General features: G+C 46.1%; 2 protein-coding genes across 6 annotated transcripts in view; one reads left to right on the top strand and one right to left on the bottom strand.

Moving 5' to 3' along the window:
* The window catches only part of LOC135367354 (intraflagellar transport protein 80 homolog), a 119760-nt gene that overhangs the window by 36689 nt on the left and 66046 nt on the right, over nt 1-17025 (bottom strand). For 3 of the 5 annotated variants that reach the window (XM_064600570.1, XM_064600569.1, XM_064600572.1), the window contains exon 3: nt 5185-5215. The exons of the other annotated variants lie outside the window; for them this stretch is intronic. In XM_064600570.1, coding sequence (XP_064456640.1) covers nt 5185-5215 — 31 coding nt within the window. The remainder of the gene's footprint in view (nt 1-5184; nt 5216-17025) is intronic. 5 annotated transcript variants of the gene reach the window in all.
* Nucleotides 2034-16059, top strand: LOC135367355 (transcription factor SOX-14-like). Its single transcript, XM_064600575.1, has 2 exons — nt 2034-3168; nt 13723-16059. The coding sequence occupies exons 1-2, from the start codon at nt 2242-2244 to the stop codon at nt 13726-13728; spliced, it is 933 nt and encodes a 310-aa protein (XP_064456645.1). The 5' UTR covers nt 2034-2241; the 3' UTR covers nt 13729-16059.

Raw genomic sequence — 17025 nt, 5'->3', positions numbered from 1 at the left:
ACACGAATACAAATACAAAATTATGTTGGCACAACATCGGTCACAAATCGGTATAGCATGTCGAAATGACATCGGCAGCATGTCCAAATGATATCGGACCAATATCCTGGCCCGATATCTGCCCAACTCTGGGCGGTGTTTCAAAGTGTACGTTGGGCCGATATCGGGGGTGTCGGCAGGAGAAAGGTTTGAGTGGATCCACTCAAACGTTGCCTGCCTGCGTACTGTTGATGAGGCCCAACAAGGCTGTCCAGTACTGGCATGGCGACGTTTGAGTTACAAAGATATATACATATATATTATATATATATATATATATATATATATATATATATATTTGTTTTTGATCCCACAAAGATATCAAATTCTATTTCAAAAGTCTTTTTTCCCGGCGTTTTAAACTCTTTTTTTAAGAAAGGATTCGTGGATTCGCAGAACGTTCCTTGGATTCGTCCGATCTCTAGTTTGAAGGGTTTGGTCGCAGGTATAGCCGACGTATCTATCTCAAAATTTTGATACGCAGCAATACACAAAATCTTAAGACGATTTTTCTTCCGGCGAGTTTGCAATAACTCAAAGTCAGCTTTGCGGAATATACAGTCTGATGACCGAATCTGTTCGTTTGTAAAGCGGCTGAAAATAAATCTTAAAGCCCTCCTCGAGCAACTTCTAGTTTGGCTATATTCATTACTGTGAGAGGGTCCCAGACTACACTCGCATATATGCTTCTAATTTCGTGCGTACACTCTTACCGCGTAGCACGCTCCTATCCAACTATAACCTCGAATTATATCGTTATCTTCAACGATTTGTTGAAAACGGGAAGCGTACGCCTTTTTTGTGACACTTGCGCTGTTCATAATTGTCACAAAAAGGGCGTACGCCTCGTGTTTTCAACAGATCAGTGAAGATAACGATATAATTCGAGATTATGGTTGGCTAGGAGCGTGCTATGTGGCGAAGTTCATTTCTAAGACAATCCCCCCCTCATTTCTAAGGGTGTACAAAAGTATTTGTAAGATACCATTGCAAGTTGCTCCAAAAATTATTTAAGATAGAGTAACTTGAGTAAAGTATTTAAGTTTCGTATACAAGTCTTAGAGTATGTTTGAAAACGTGTCGTATCTTGTCCTTGTGCTCCCTGTCTCGGGTTTCTCTTCGCTCGTAATATACCAGCTCGGGTGTTTGTGACTGTAAAAATGTTTACGTAATCGGGTCTTGTTCGGGCACAAGCTAGGCGGGATCTGTTAGCGAGAGAAAAAAATAAAACCTAAGCCTTCTAGAAAGAATGAAAATCATAAATAAACGATTTAATGTGTACCGCGCACTACTTCTTCACATTTTACCTCGTAGAATGCGCGCACTCTAAAAACATGGCATAATAGGTTGGCGTACGGCCCTCGTCCTCACTGAATCAGAAAACAGAGCTGGCGCATAGAGTACGGACAACGAAGTTTCCAGAGACGGAATTCATTTGATATAGTTCTAAATGCTTTCGGGCAAGATAATTTCTTTTTTTTTATATATATATAATCAAACTCAACCCTCCCCCCCCCCAATTTCTTATTTGTTGCTACACATGCCTGTCATTTTCACTGACGGTTATAGGGAATCAACTTGAAGCATGTTTATCGCTCAGAAAAAGAGCAGTACAAGCTCTTTTTATCTTGGAGGCGAAACAGTTATTCACCCCTTTGCTTTGAGCGTACAATAAAGCGACGAACGCATTTTTGGGCGCCCTTTTCAAGATAACGGTAAGAGGGAGCACCAAGAAGAAGAAGAGGGAGGCGAGCGGAGTGATACATCTTTCCCTCGCCGGCATTGTGTCCCGCCCTTGTGAGTGACTCCACACGATTGGCCCCGCCGACCCTGTGACGTCACAGGGCGACTGGATCTCGGCGCGTTGAGCAGGCCAATAACAATGCGGCATTGGCGGGAAAAAAATCAATCCTGGCGGCGGCGGCTAAACGACTGTGCGCCATAAAGGAAATCTTCCGGCATAAAAGCAAAGAAAGCAAGATGACTCCCGCCAATTGTTTCCTCCTCCTCCACAACGATGTATGTCGTACGCGAGTGAGTCGCGTGTTCCTTTAGTCGCAGAACGGATGCCGCGCGGTTCACGACGCCCCCAACTTTTGATAGATTGTACTGCCATGTGTGTGCCATGAGCGACACCTGTTGATTATTCTCGAAAGGGTGTGTCCGGAGGAGAAAGTCAAAATAGCGGCCTATCCGACACCTATGGTGTCGTTCCCGTTCGCGGGCTTCGACTACCGATTCCCTTATGGCACTCTACCCTTACCTGCCGACAGTTCAGCAAGCGCTCCAGGGGCGGACCGTGCAGATGACCTGTCCAGGACATCGTCCACACTACCGCCATCCTCTTCGTCGACGGCACCGTCGACGACACGTGCTTCGACGTCGGACGCGCACGTGAAGCGTCCCATGAACGCGTTCATGGTGTGGTCGCGCGCTCAGCGTCGAAAGATCGCTCTGGAGAATCCCAAGATGCATAACTCGGAGATCTCCAAACGTTTGGGCAGCGAGTGGAAGCACTTGTCTGAAGGGGAGAAGCGGCCCTTCATCGAAGAGGCCAAGAGGCTGAGGGCGTTGCACATGAAGGAACATCCGGACTACAAGTACAAGCCCCGCCGAAAGCCTAAAAGCGTTTTGAAGAAGGACCCTCGCTTCCCCTTCGCCTTGCCATACCTGCCCCCGCCCACAGACTACCTGGGACTCGCTGGACTTCCCAGGTCCCTGTTCCCAAGGGTAGCCATCCCGTTCCCTCAGCACCCTCATCTTCCCCCACGACCTCCTAATCCGGGGATATCTCCAGACGAGAAGACAGAACCTGAAGAGCGGAAGACCTCTTGTTCGCCTCCTGGTTCGACGGAGTCGCCTTTCAAGGCGTTTGTGCCAACGTCTACGTTGCCATACCCGTCTCCTTATTCGTCCGGTTTGTCGTACCTGATGCCCTGCGGGTGCGGTTCGGCGTATTCGGCGGATCCCAACTGTCGACACGGTTCGCCCTTCCTGCTCAGTCCTTTTCTCAAGTCGATGGAAGGGCCGACGTCTCTTCAGGCGGCCGAAGAGCATCCCGCCACTGCTCACTTGTTTGGACTCTATTCTTCACTGGCGAGACCGAAGCCCCAGGATGCGAGGCTCGAGGTAAGCCTTCCAGGACCGTCTATACAGTCGATGAGCAGCACTTGTATGCAACAAGTGTTATATTACCGCAGAAACTGGACATGACGAGCGCTTTAAAGTGTGTCATTTCTCTTTGCTTTTCTTTTTCTATTTCGCCGAAGAGACTCTTCTATAAGGAGAGTGCCGCGCAACCCTCTTGCCACGCGCTCTGGTCCAGCCGCTTGACATATAGGTGCGAATCGTGTGTTTGAGTGCTATGTACAAGGGGGAAATGAGAAAACTGGATGGGAGACGACACGCAGCCAAGTGGGTCCAGGAAGCATAGGGCGTCGTCGAAGTGATCTTCGACTGATTTGAGCGTTGTTGAGAGGGAAGGCGAGCAGATCGATGTCTATATACACCGACTCTGTCAGATCTGAGTTTGGTGGATTCGAGTAACCATTGTGTCCGCGACAGATGTAATACAAAGCACTCACACCCGACGCGGGGCTTTGATTACACTGTGGCCACTAGGGGTCGATGCGCGTTATACGTCGGGTATATTGGACATTCCGCTAACTTCTGGGGAACGCAGTCTCCGTGCCGTTTTGACGTCATGAACTTTGCTTTGACCGAGTTGACGTCATTAACTTCTCTTCCCTTTTATATGCATTACATCGAGACGATATCTATTTTACGTCGCGTGGCAACTGTGGCCATCAGCAACGCGACAGTGGTCGGTGGTGGTTGTTGTCGCCCGAAGATTCTTGAACGTGCGCAGAATCTCAAGGCACTGTCCCTCTGATTCAATGTCCGTTGCGGGGAACGCCGTTCTTACACAAATTGTACCTGCCACAAAGCTGTTTGGCACCCTCGGCGGATTCCAACCCGCATCCTTATGAGCAACACAGATATGTATAATCAAAATTCTTTCTTTTTTTTTTCGGTTACTTTATTGCTTCGCACTAATAGAACGTGTGCTTCAGCCTGGCTATTCAGCAGTTTCCTATTCGCCTTCCTTCCTCTTGGAGCCTTATCGACCACATCATGCTGGGTACAAATGGGTACAAAGTACCACCTTGTTGACTGCCCGGGGATACGACGATCTTGCCAGCGCCACAGTACAGAAGACACCGTGCAGAGTAGCTGAGCGATATCTGTATCGTTCGGCACAATGGTTGGCGAAGGGCATGCTATGCGGAGAAGTTCCGTTTTGAGTTGCCGCTTTCGGAAAGTGTCGGTTCTTCCAATGAAGTCGACCCGGCAGGATCGATAACCTAACGACATACGTCACATTCAGCTGCCGTCTCATTTAACACATGCGGAAACCATGCCCTTTTCCACAATTTTTTAAATTGTTGTTTTTGTTTTCCTTGGCAGAGACATTTACTTCAAAATAAATAAATAAATAAATAAATAAAGGAAAGAAGAACGTTAGAAAATGGAAAGTATATAGTTGTGAGGCTGTAGTGTTTAGATTCCACGCCTTGGCAATGATTTCTCCAACAATTCGTGATCTTTCTTTTGATCTCGGAGCAACAATACTAACGGCATACGCAACCTCAGTAACATCTGCCGCGGGTTAAGGTCATGAAACACTTGAATGGCGAACCTTTTGTCAAAGACGAGAACAACAAGGAAATGCTTTTTGGTCTACTGAAACTACTTTCTTTAAACACCGTATTTGTGTGTGTGTGTGTGTGTGTTTATGTTAACGCGCTATAGTTGTATACGAAGTAGCAGATACTCTCGCTACGAGACAGTGCGCGTTATCCGTCAAAGTTTTTATCGGAAGAGCTTCTCTAAAGTATGTAGGTGTTGTGAAGGGTCACGACGGTTGCTTCACCTCTGTAGTAGCAACTTTCTCTGCATGTCCAACGCTTCTTATCCATGCCATTTGTACCTGCTATTCCTGCAAGAATCTAATGAAGAATCCTCTTCCATCATGGTGTGCGCTATGCGTCCAACAACAACAGCAATCCCATTGCTTGAGGGGAGTGGATGGATATGTCCTCTTTACAGTGCGCGTAATGCAAAAAAAGAAAAACAAATACTTGCCAATACCAAAGAGATGAATTCGTGTCTTCACCTGCAAAGTCACAAAAAGACACGGAGATACAGATAAAGCAAAAGTGTTACCTTGGTACCGCGTCGTCTATGGCACTTTCGTATAGCCATAGTGAAATATGTGGAAGAGGATAGAGACTGAAGATATAATCACGAGAAATCGCTGACGAACAGACGTGGAAGCAGCCATCAGAGCTGTCAACGCGGAATATTTTAATACAATATAGCTCGCATTAAAGGGGGGGGTATATATAAGTTTAATAAACAGGAGGTGGCGTCCACGCAAGGAGAGGTCAGCCAGACCTATGTCGCATTAAAGGCTCACATCAGCGAGTCAGCTATACCATAAATGTGGAATCAATGCAATTAACAAAGGCATCGCATACTTGCATTATTAAGAAAAGAAAGGGAAACTGGGTGCTGGAGTAGCCAGTCCCGAGTGGCTCGAGACTAACATCTCCATTTTTTTCTTTTAAAAATCAATCAACCAATCGCATACATGCAATGACTACTTCGTTGTTATCCGAGAACAGCAAAATATACGTAAGACTTTGCTTCAATTATGCAATAAAACCCCGATTTTTACAGGACGAAATTGCGAAAGGTCACCCGGAACCCGGAACCGTCAGAGGTCAAAGGTGAAATCAGATGAAACGGGGAGATGGTGTTCTATCGGCGCAACGCTATAGCTTCAAAATTATATTAAAATTTGGTTGAACACACGGGCAGAGCAAATGACATTATCCTCTAATGTCATTAGGGTGCTAATTCGCGAATGGCATTATCTACGAAGGTCATGCCACTCGTCAGTTTGTAATGGACATTAAACGCCATGATGTCGATGCCGCCCGTTTGGCACCGTCATGTGTTCTTTTGCTTTTGTCAGTGAAAGTTTTAAACAACTCCAGTTTTTCCTTCATCAAAGAGTAGAGTACTCGTGCAACCTCAGATTATGAAATAATCTTGTCTTGCGCCGTACAAAGTGGTTTTATGCAAGACTAAAATTGTTGCGATAAAAGTGGGAGCGAGAGTAGGCATTTCATCGGCGAATGAGGTGTGGCGATCTCATTAAGCAGAAACTGTCATTCGGACAAATGTCATTAAATATCTCTGTGGGGCATCGTACGAAAGACATTAAGACTTAAGGCATTAAGTACCTAATGACATTTTTCGCATGCCCGTGTGGCAGGGGTAGGTATACCCTGTCAAAAACCGCTATGGGAAATGAAGTATACTTTCTTTATTGAGTGAGAAGGGCAGGAAAGCACGGCGAGTTGCAAATACCGTTTCTAACACGTCACCCTCACCGAAGCAAACAAAACCTCTGTTCAGTCACCCACCCGTCGCACTTGAGAGCCCGACAATGGAAAACGCAGGGCGCACGCGTGTACATGCATGGGGACAGCCGCGTCACTCTACAAGTCGAAAACCCATAGGGAGATAATCGCTTAACTCATCATTTCTATCAGTAAGCGTAACCGCACTAACAATTGCTTACTGCATGTTGGATGTGCTAAACTGAAATATGTGAGAAGAACCGATAAAGTGTATAGGGACCATGGCGGAGAAATCCCATAGTAATGGGTGCGAAGAGCACAGAATACGCCACGCAGCAAAGTTGACTGCATTGTGTGTTGTTTTTTTCCTGAGGCCAAGCTATACTATTACTAATCTGCAAGAAAAACTGATTGTATGTCGTATAGGGGCTAGTGGAGAAATTTCATACTAATAGCACACAACAACAACAACAACAAATAAATCGTGACCATGACCTGGGGTGATTCACCACTGGAGAGCCACAGCGTTTTTTGCTTTCGTTTCCAGTGCTGTGCTATAGTTGATGTAAATCCAAGAAGCACATGGAAATAGATTAGTGGCGGTAGATTTTAATTATAGGCTCGTTTTCATTAACAAAGATGTCGGTGGCCTCGAGAAAAAAAAAAAAAAAGATGCTACTATGCAGCATGAGGAAACCCGGAGACAGCACGCTCTACGCATGCTATACTGCACGTCGAATGGGCATTACAATTAAACCGAGCAGGAAGCTTACACGTACCCGGAAACGCTATTTATGAAAATTCATGGAGCACGGAAGACTTACACTCTTGCACAAAATGCTATTACAAAACGTTCATATTGCATTGTACATTGTAGGACATTTTGGAGAAACATAATATACTTCTGCTAGGTAATTAAGCATAATAACAGCTAGCCAAGAGTGAGCAACAGCTTAGCACAAAGACGAAATGGAAATAACGCCCGTAAATGTATGTTTTGTACGTGGTTGCTTGCATTATACAATACTATCAAAAAGATGACTATATTTGTTTAGCATAATGGAGTGCTTAAGTTATAACGTAACATCTGCGTGCCATATACGAGGTTCGTCAGCCATAGCCTTCTTCTGGATTGGAGATTTGTCATCGTCATTGTTGTTCCACACACTACATACGAGAGTCGTGAAATGAATAAGGCATAATATAATGTTACTTTAACTTTCATTGGTAAAAAAAAAAAAAAAAAAAAACAGAGATATCGTGTGAAAACTTGGGCTTAACAAGTAGGCCACAAAGTTGGCCTTGAAATAAGCTTTTGTGCCATCGCCTATTAGGCGTTCACTTTCTTTCTTGTTCTTCGTTTTTCTTTCTTTCCGAGTGGCGTGTGTGTTTGTGTCTCTCTGTTACCCACACAACATAGCACGCTGCGAGGGCCAATCATTGCACAGAATGCTACCCTTAATTATCACTCCTGATTTGTAGAAAGCGCTGGGCATATATACACTGTTAAAACAGAACTTCACCACATAGCACGCTCATAGTCAACCATCATTCCGAACGATATCGTTAATAATCTGGGACAGATTATCTTGTCCCAGGTAGGCGCGTCCCCAGTGTTTTGAACAAATCAGGACACAGAATGATATTATTCGGAATGATGGCTGGCTAGGAGCGTGCTATGCGGTGAAGTTCATTTTTAAGAGTGTAGAACAGAACTTGACCGCCGTAGCACGCTCTGAGACAACCACCATCTCGAATGACATCGTTCTGCCCCCTGATTGGTTAAAAACAAGAGGCGTACGCCTTTTTGTGACATTTACACAGAAACGTTAGTCGTCACAAAAAGGCGTACGCCCCTTCTCTTCGAATCAGAAGCGATAACTCTATCATTCGTGGCAATACTTGGCGGACAAGGTGCTATGCGGTGAAGCTCTGTCTTTCGGGTGTACGTGGCGGTTCGGCTGACGTGCGACACCTGAGAAAATATAGAGGCAGTTTGCGACAGCTGTTTTCTCTTGCTATGCAGATGGGAGGAGGCACCTTTCACGACCTATTCTATCTGTGTAGAACGAACATATATATCATCTCATGTACGAAAACAGTTACACTCGCCCTCTTTCTTTACTGTTTCAAATGGGTACTGTTTCAAATTCCGTGAAAATTATTTCTTTATTCGCGTGCCCCGCGAAAGTACCACATCCTGCTTCGCGTTCTACGAAAAAAAAAGAAAGAAAAGAAAAAGAATACTGAAAAGTGTTTTCCGCAAACAGAGTGTCGAACCAAATATTTATTGGTTCGGTTTTATAGGTTCGGGCGAAATCGCTATCGTTATCACCTTCCGATCTACTAAGCCCCGCTTCTGTTTCGGTTCACTCGCAACACCGTCGATGTCTTCGGATGTTCTTGGAATTCCTCTGCGAGGCTGACAACGGGGAGCCCTTTCGCTCCTTGGGCCCGTGCAGCGAGCTAGCCAGTGGTCACCTTCGGTCAGGCTGACCTTTCCGAAATAAACGTATACCCCCCCCCCCCCCTGGTACTCCGCTTTCTGCGTGATACGGGCCTCCTGCGCTACCTGTGAGCTGAGTGTCTTTTTCATTTTTTTTCTTCTTGTTTTTATTTATTTATTTGTTTATTTATTTGTCTTTTTGTTATTTCTTTTTTTTTCTCGTTTATATTTTCCTTTTTTTGTTTTGTTTAGGGAATAGCAAGCCGACGTGCTGCATGGCTGGCCTTTGCCCTCTCATTTTTCCTTTTTCTTTTTTTCTGCCAATAAATTCCCCTCCCCCCCCCACCCTACCTTTCACCATCACCACCTCTTCATCTTCCCTTTTGCGGCGTAACGCAGCCAGTGGAGGACAGCTCAATTGTTGACATAACTTGAACTTTGCCCATCTCTGTGAGGCTGACAAGGCGAGCTCTTTCACGAGCATCACCACCACGTAACTTTAACTTCATTCTCATATCTCACATCTAATGTTTCGCGTGTAATGGGGTAGTGTACTGCTCTCCAGCTGTGAATCACCCCGTGTCATAGTCACGATTTATTTGTTGTTGTGGTTGTTGTAGTATAGTTTCGGTTCAACTCTAAGTGACGTTTTTATCGGTTCAAACCGGTTCTAAAAAGCTTAAACTGGTTCGATGCACCGTATATGTGTAACAAAACTGTGGGTTTCTAAGAGCAAAGAAAAGAACGAAAAAAAAAAGACTTCTAGAGCAAACCAATAGTATAGCTCAGCCCAAAAAACGCTCGTACAACGCCCCCGTGCGTCTGGCATGGCGAGGGCTATTCGCGATAAATGAAAGAGTTCTGGCCTACGTGTTTCTAATATTCAAATATTCGAGAACATTAACGTCCTTTTTAAGCCGCGCCTCATGCACATGCAAATAACTCCGGGGCTCTTTCGCTGCCTATTTAATGACTCTAGCTGTCACTTGCTCAAGAAGGCTCGACTGCCCTCGCTCACTAAAAACAACGTCTGTCAGTGAGGCCGACGGCGGCGAGCCCATTCACCAGCACCACCGCCAAGGTCATCCTGTTCGGGATTCGAATGCGTATATGGCGCGTTGGGGGTATTAAGTGGTGGATTCCCTCGATTTTTATTCATCCGCGCCACTTGCTTGCACGTGTTGTGTAGGCGCTGCTCGCCGCGAATTTTCTCCGCGTCTGACAGGAGAATACGATATTCGGGGTTGAGGTGTAGATGGCAGCGCAGAAGATGTCGTTCTCGAATACAGCTTTTTGTTGTGCCCACTTTGTCCGTCTCCATGCGTCATGGACTTCCTGTCGTCCACTGGATTTCTCCACAGGCGCTTTAGTTCTTTCTTGTGTTTTCATCCTTCCTTCGTCATCTTCACATAATGTTCCACGTGCAATGGGGTAGGGGACCGCACCACCGCGGTGAAACACCCCATCTCATCGTCATCATCTATTGTTGTTGTCGTCGTCTCCATGCGGCACGCCAGAGAATATCTTCTATTACTAGTTGCTCGCTCTGAAGCATTGTCGTTCTTCTTCAGCGGATGACAATGTATCTACAGCGTTTTCTGCGTTGCTCCAATCTTCTGAACAAGAAACGGCATTGCTGTCCTCAACGACAATGTCGTCACAGAAATCTCTCAAATTTGAAATTTCGAACTGGCTTTTGGGCATCTGCTGGGTACCACCCGTGAGGCAGTAGAAACGGAAATTCGAGTGTGATTATTTCTTAAGCAAACGAAAGTTACACCTACACTCTTAAAAATGAACTTCACCGCATAGCACGCTCCTGGGCAACCATCATCGCGAATGATATCGTTATCTGCCATGATTTGCTGAAAACGGGAGGCGTACGCCATTTTTGTGAAATTATGAACAGCGTAAGTGTCACAAAAAAGCCGTACGCCTACCATTTTGAACAAATCAGGGCTCATAGCGATATCATTCGAGATGATGGTTTGCTAGGAGCGTGCTACGCGGTGAAGTTCATTTTTAAGAGCGTATTGGACAAAGTGAAAATAGTTATGACTGATACGGGAAATGATTTGCAGCAAACGTCGTTTTTTCAATTATCCACGTGCCATCCAGCTCTTAAAAATACAGCCGGTACATTTAACATAAAGTATACACTGCGCTCTCTGTGTTTCGTCACACGAATGCGAATGCAAAACCAAGCTCATGGCAGAGTTTGCGCATGAGAACCTGCTAAAGATCACTTGCTAGGAGTCGTGTTTCCATAAAGTTCATGAAGGAAGAGCAGCTGCTTTTCTGAAAACACTGAACGTTTCTCGCCCGAAAGTATGGACTTTCTAGCTCTTTCGTGCTCCTTTGTCTATTTTGCATGCGGACTCTATGTAACGGAGAGAATTCGGGGACTTTCGGCATGATTGTAATGTAATGCACTACAGCTGCGGAGTCTAGTTTGAATACGAAAGCGAATAATTACACATTCGATTCCAATTTGGAACGGAATATGAAGGAGGGGATCTTAGGAGGGTGTCTCGCGGCGCTTCACAGTCACACGATCGCAGACCTTTGTGCACTAGTGGCAGGCATGGATCAGCCGCAGCAGTTAGCTATGCCATGCTTTTGGTCTGTGGCATGCTATATTCAGTACGCAACCAGAAATCCCTTCCACAAAACACAAGTAACACGTTGCAAATGCTGAATTACTGCAGCTTTACTCAGAGCTGCGCTCCCCATCACGCACAATCTCAGATCCACGCACAGACGCGCATGGCTTTGAATTCTTGCTGAACCGCAGAAGGTTGCGCTGACGTCAGTGCCTACTGTGTGCTTAGGTATTGCTACCGAAACGCGAACTGAAGCCACCAAGCGGCATCTTCGATCCCTACACTGGTCAGTATAGCTTCTGATAGGATCTCTGGAGTGAAAACGCGCATTTTTGTATTCCGTGTAAGCACCGTGAAACGACTATGACAGGTGTGCAGGTGTAGGGGCTGTTAACATGCGACCTGGGCCGACTTCAGGAAAAACTTCGGGCGCACACAGCCAGTGGTAGGATTCGAACCAACCACCTACACTCTTAGAAATGACCTTCACCGCATAGCACGATCCTAGGCAACCATAATCTCGAATGATATCGTTGTCAGCTCTGATTCGTTGAAAACGGGAGGCGTACACCTTTTTTGTGACAATTATGAACAGCGTAAGTGTCACAAAAAAGGCGTACGCCTCCCGTTTTCAACAAATCAGGGCAGATAACGATATCATTCGTGATGATGGTTGGCTAGTAGCGTGCTATGCGGTGAAGTTCATTTTTAAGAGTGTACTATTCTTCAGCATGAATTTGGAGGTACCGGCAAACGAGCAGATGCTGTGATTCCCTGTATACGCTATACTGGTCTTGTCTTCGAAGAGCTTACAGTGTCTTGGAAAGCTCGCTGTGCTCCGTCTGAAAGGTCTCCATGAAAAAGCTAGAATATAATTCCTCAAACTCGGCATTAAAAACAAGCACCGGCAACACTTTCTTTCTTCCCCTACCGCTTCCCTCGGTTTCCATGCAGTCTTACCGAGTAATTCCCACCTGAGTAAGAAATGACCCATTGTCCTGTTGCTTGGTCGAATATTCGAAACGCGCCAGCTTGGAAACGGGTCGGCCAAACAATCCATTATCGTGGACGACAATATACTTTTTTTCCCCCCAAGATGAACATGTCGTCGCAATAAAGAAATAATAACGGCGGCCCTAAGTGACACACAGGGTCCTCCCTCAATGGTGCGCTCATCGCATGCGTGGCTGCGGAGACCGGTTCTCAATGGTGCCTGATGGGGGTGAGAACACTATAGGACCTCAAAAAGCCACACACGTTGAAAGTATCCTCTTTTGATGTCTCGTCAGGGGATATACTTTGGAGCTAGGAGGCTGCACTTATCGCATTTTCGGTGTACAACGCGCGGAAATCGGCAGAATTTGAAAAATATCCCCCCGCGCACCACGGAGGTGAACATATACTGGTACAGCTTGGGACAAAAGTTTACGGAACACCGGGTTGTCGCATTTCTCCATTGGAGCGACACCCTAGCAGCAGTCAAGAACGGACACACATACTGAGAGATGAATAAAGTAGCGAGTCACCTGTTTCTTATTCCGTCTCTTCCTGAAAGCCAGCAGGGGTCCGCCCCTATGAAGAAATACACCAGTGCCGTGTTCCGTAAACTTTTGTCCCAAGCTGTACACAGCTACTAGAGTGCACAGAAGCTGTAAGCCTAAGTTGCCGTAAATGTTCACAGTAATCGAAACCCTGACGGCTGATAATGAGTACTTTTTCTTCCATCTATTCATGGACACAATGTTGCACGAAGCCATCAAGCTCCAATCCTGCAGAGTCAGCTGTGTCATTGTATGGGCTTCTGTCTCCTCGATGTTCTCTATCTAATATTCCCCTCAACGACGCCAGCATCCTCAAATTAGAAGGTGAAAAGCAAAAGGTCCCGTGACCTTGCAGATGGCCAACAACCAGCGGAGTCGCTTCCATGTGACACTCTCAAAAAGGAGCAAACTGGAGAGCAACATAGCTCCCCCTAATGACTGTGGTCATGCGTCTTGTCCCCAAATGACTAAAATTACTAATTTTCTTCGTGTCAGTGTAGGGAAAATATTGGTGAAAGCGAAGGTGATCCTTCATTCAGGTGCACGCAGACTATAGGTTGGTTCTGATTGATTGATTGGGATAAAGTGGAGTGGTTGTTTTTCGACTTTGACTTTGACTTACTCTCAGACGTATAACTGATGTGTTTCTTCTCTTCTTGCAGGTGTAACAGCAGCAGGAAGAGTTGTTTGGACGTCTTCTCTAGTCAACGTTAGTCGCGGCTCGCGTGCCCTTTATTCCTATTTATTGGACACTTTTGGCTGCGATTAGAGGAACTTGTGTATAAATACAGACGATGTGAGTCAACGAAAGCGGAGGAAGTGCTACGTTTACTCTACAAAGTGTCTTCGGAAATGCAGTGCTGCTATTTGTTTCTCGGAGCTGTGTATATATATACAGTCGAGACAAGACCAGCGGTTGAAGCCGCCACTTGGCCGGAAGTTGGTCTGTTCGATTTGGCTTCACTCGCTGCCCTATATAGTCTGGAAAGTTCTGCGATGGTACCGTGCAGTGTCAGCTGACAGTTCAAGGGCAGCTGCGACAGTAGCTATTCGAGGTCGTTTCGAAAATGAATACGCGATGTCCTCTTTATGCTCGCGCTCTTGGATTTCATTTCCAACTGATTGACTTTCCTTTAATATATCTTTGCAAAAATTTGAGAGCGACCGTAGCGTCTTTTTCCTTCTTTTTTTCGCCACCGACGAGACATCGCATTATCGTACGTTGAACGTATATAGTTGCAGACTCGCTGCACCTCCCACCCAATAATTGCAGACCTCCCGTGAACTCGGCCAGAACTACATACGTGCACAGTTTTACAAAAAGAAACAAAGTGCACAGGGCGTGCATATCACGATGGAAAAGATGATGCAAAATCGCAGCACTGCTTCAACTGGGACAGTGAGTGCAGCCAAATCGAAGAGGTTTATAATATCGTGCAAACCACGACCTACTGTAGATAAAGACCTCTACATACGTACCCACGGTATAGAGCTGCATGGATTGAAGGGTAATTATGACGGTGACCGCTAGAGGCGTTACTGTCCGTCATTTCACTGGGGAGAAGAAACGTCGTGTAGAGTAGCATCATCATGGATACGTCAGCGGGGGGAGGAGGGGGTGTAACGTTGGGTAGACGGTTGACGCTGTTTCGGTTAGCATGTCATGTGATGGCAAATAGACGCAGAGTAGCGCCAAATCCTTGGCGAAGCGGCAATCTATATATATGCCGATGGTGGCGGGGGGGGGGGGGGTTGCACGTGTCTCCATCTACAGTAGGTCGTAGTGCAAAAGGGGGCTGACCTTCAAATTCTCGCACATTTTAGTGAACATTTTAGTTTAGGTAATAAAAAATAAAGCAAGTTGAGCCACAGACAGGAAGTTTCTGCACAACCAAGCGGAATTAGCGCTTTCTATACACAGGTAGAGGAACAACAATCTGTAGCTGCTCTGTGATGTCAAGCAGTGTGGTGGAAACGAAGGCTTCCCGTGCCGCGTTATATATTTCAGTTACAATGTTGCGTTTTTAGGTTTGCTTTAAAATAATTTCGCTTTTACCGGGTGAATTGAGTTGACGTCTTAAAGAACAGTAACCACCGAGTTTTGAGAAAGAATGAGGATTTTGCTGCAACGTCATCTTGTGGCGCGTGTGATGGTTAAGATGGCTAAGGTCAAAGCAAAGATGATAAAAAACAAAAGCGCACGTGGGCGCAGGGGAGTGCTGTGTTCGCTAGCAGATTTGCCGCGGTGATATCGCACAGGATCCTCACCCTCATCGCATTCTGCTTCATTGATTATTTTCCAGTTTTCGTACTGCGTGAATATTACTAATATATCCGTAATTGTCATACTTTCAACGTTAATCATCTCCTAAATAACCTATATGGCAACGAACGAGACACCAAAACCGAACTTCGTGGGACCTATGCCCGCCAGAGGGATGACGTCATTGGTTAAACTCTCTACAGCGCCCAATCTCATTTCAACTTATGCACAGTTCCAATAGGGAGTGTTGCGTATGTCAATTTCTCTGTCGTTCTGTGCGTTTTGTGGGTCCCTCCTGCTATGTACCCGTGTGCTGGGTACCGCTCCCATTTAGGTTGCGTTCACACGCGGCAACTTTCCACTAATCCACGCAAACTGGACACTTAGTGATAATCTGTCGAGTTGGTCCAACGACCAATCACCGGCGACGACGGCACGTGACGCCTCGTTTCCGTTTCCTGCTTTCAAAGTGCGGTATAGGTTTGTTTCTACATACGTCCTCAAACAGTTTAAAAACGGGCTTGAAATGACGAACCACTATATGAAGAACGAACATGACAAAGTAATTCAAAGTAATTCCAGGAGGCAGGTCCAGATTGGTCACAGATGGGAACGACATGTTGGTCCTCGTGCGGAGTTTGAAGGTCGGATCTCTATCACTTCGGGGTGTTACTTTGACTGCAGTGTATAGTGGGACGTAAGTGGAATAAAATGCTGTCGAAACGTTTTCTCCGTACCCACGTGTTATACGTACGACTCCTTTTTTTCTCCAGTTCTCACTCTGTAAAAAGCGATTACTGCGCTCACTTAATCACTTGGGCTGGCTTTTGTTTGACGACCTCCAATGACCCAATGGAATCGAAGTGCCACGATGAAAGAGAAGGGTCAGGCTCACGAATACGACGAGTTGCGTACAACGTATCCAGGCTGACTAAACGATGATCTCCCAGTGGAGTTCCTCACCTCGACAGCTGTTACCGAATAGCAAGCATAATCTCAGCATCGGCAACAGGATCTACGTCAACGAAGCGATATAATATCCCATTGGTCTCTCTTCAGTTTACCTCCTTCCGTGGGCAGAGGCACAGGTATTCTTTTCAGAAGGACTCTGAAAAGTGCACTCAATGGCCTCTACTGCAGGTCACAGTCTACAAATACTTGAAAACTACGAAGGTGTCCGATTTTAAGTTGAAGGGGAAGGTGTTGGAAATCGGTACAGGGAAAGTGACACTTGACCTTGAGCTTCACCGCATAGCACGTTCTTAGCTAGCGCCAGCATGCCGAATGACATCCTTCTGCCCGTCACTCTGTCGAAAACGGCACACTTTTGTGACGCCTATAAGTTACGTTAATTGCTACAAAAACCACGCTCCCGTGGCATAGTGGTTAGAGTGATCGCTTTCCACGCCGAGACTGCGAGATGACACGGGTTCGATTCCTGTCACCGGCTGTGCTGTCTTAGGTTTTACCTGGGTTTTCCGAAGACTTTCCAGACGAATGTCGGCACAGTTTCCCCCTGAAGTCTGCCCAGGATGCATACTAACCCCTCCCCCTGTCCCCACACTCCTTCCTGCTGTCCTCTCTCCATCTGTCCACGTCGCTCATAGCCACAGTTGCTTCGCGGCGCTAACACGAAAACATTACAAAAAGGCGTGCGCCCCACGCTTTCCACATATCAACAGTGATAAAGGTGCAATGGTTG

Source organism: Ornithodoros turicata, chromosome 8 (genome assembly GCF_037126465.1).
Source record: "Ornithodoros turicata isolate Travis chromosome 8, ASM3712646v1, whole genome shotgun sequence".
NCBI lineage: Eukaryota > Metazoa > Arthropoda > Arachnida > Ixodida > Argasidae > Ornithodoros > Ornithodoros turicata.
Note: the sequence above shows the minus strand (reverse complement) of the source record. Positions and strands in the feature narration are given on the sequence as shown.

Excerpts from the sequence above, each read along its gene's own strand:
- LOC135367355 (XM_064600575.1), top strand. The coding sequence starts at position 2,242 with ATGGTGTCGTTCCCGTTCGCGGGCTTCGACTACCGATTCCCTTATGGC.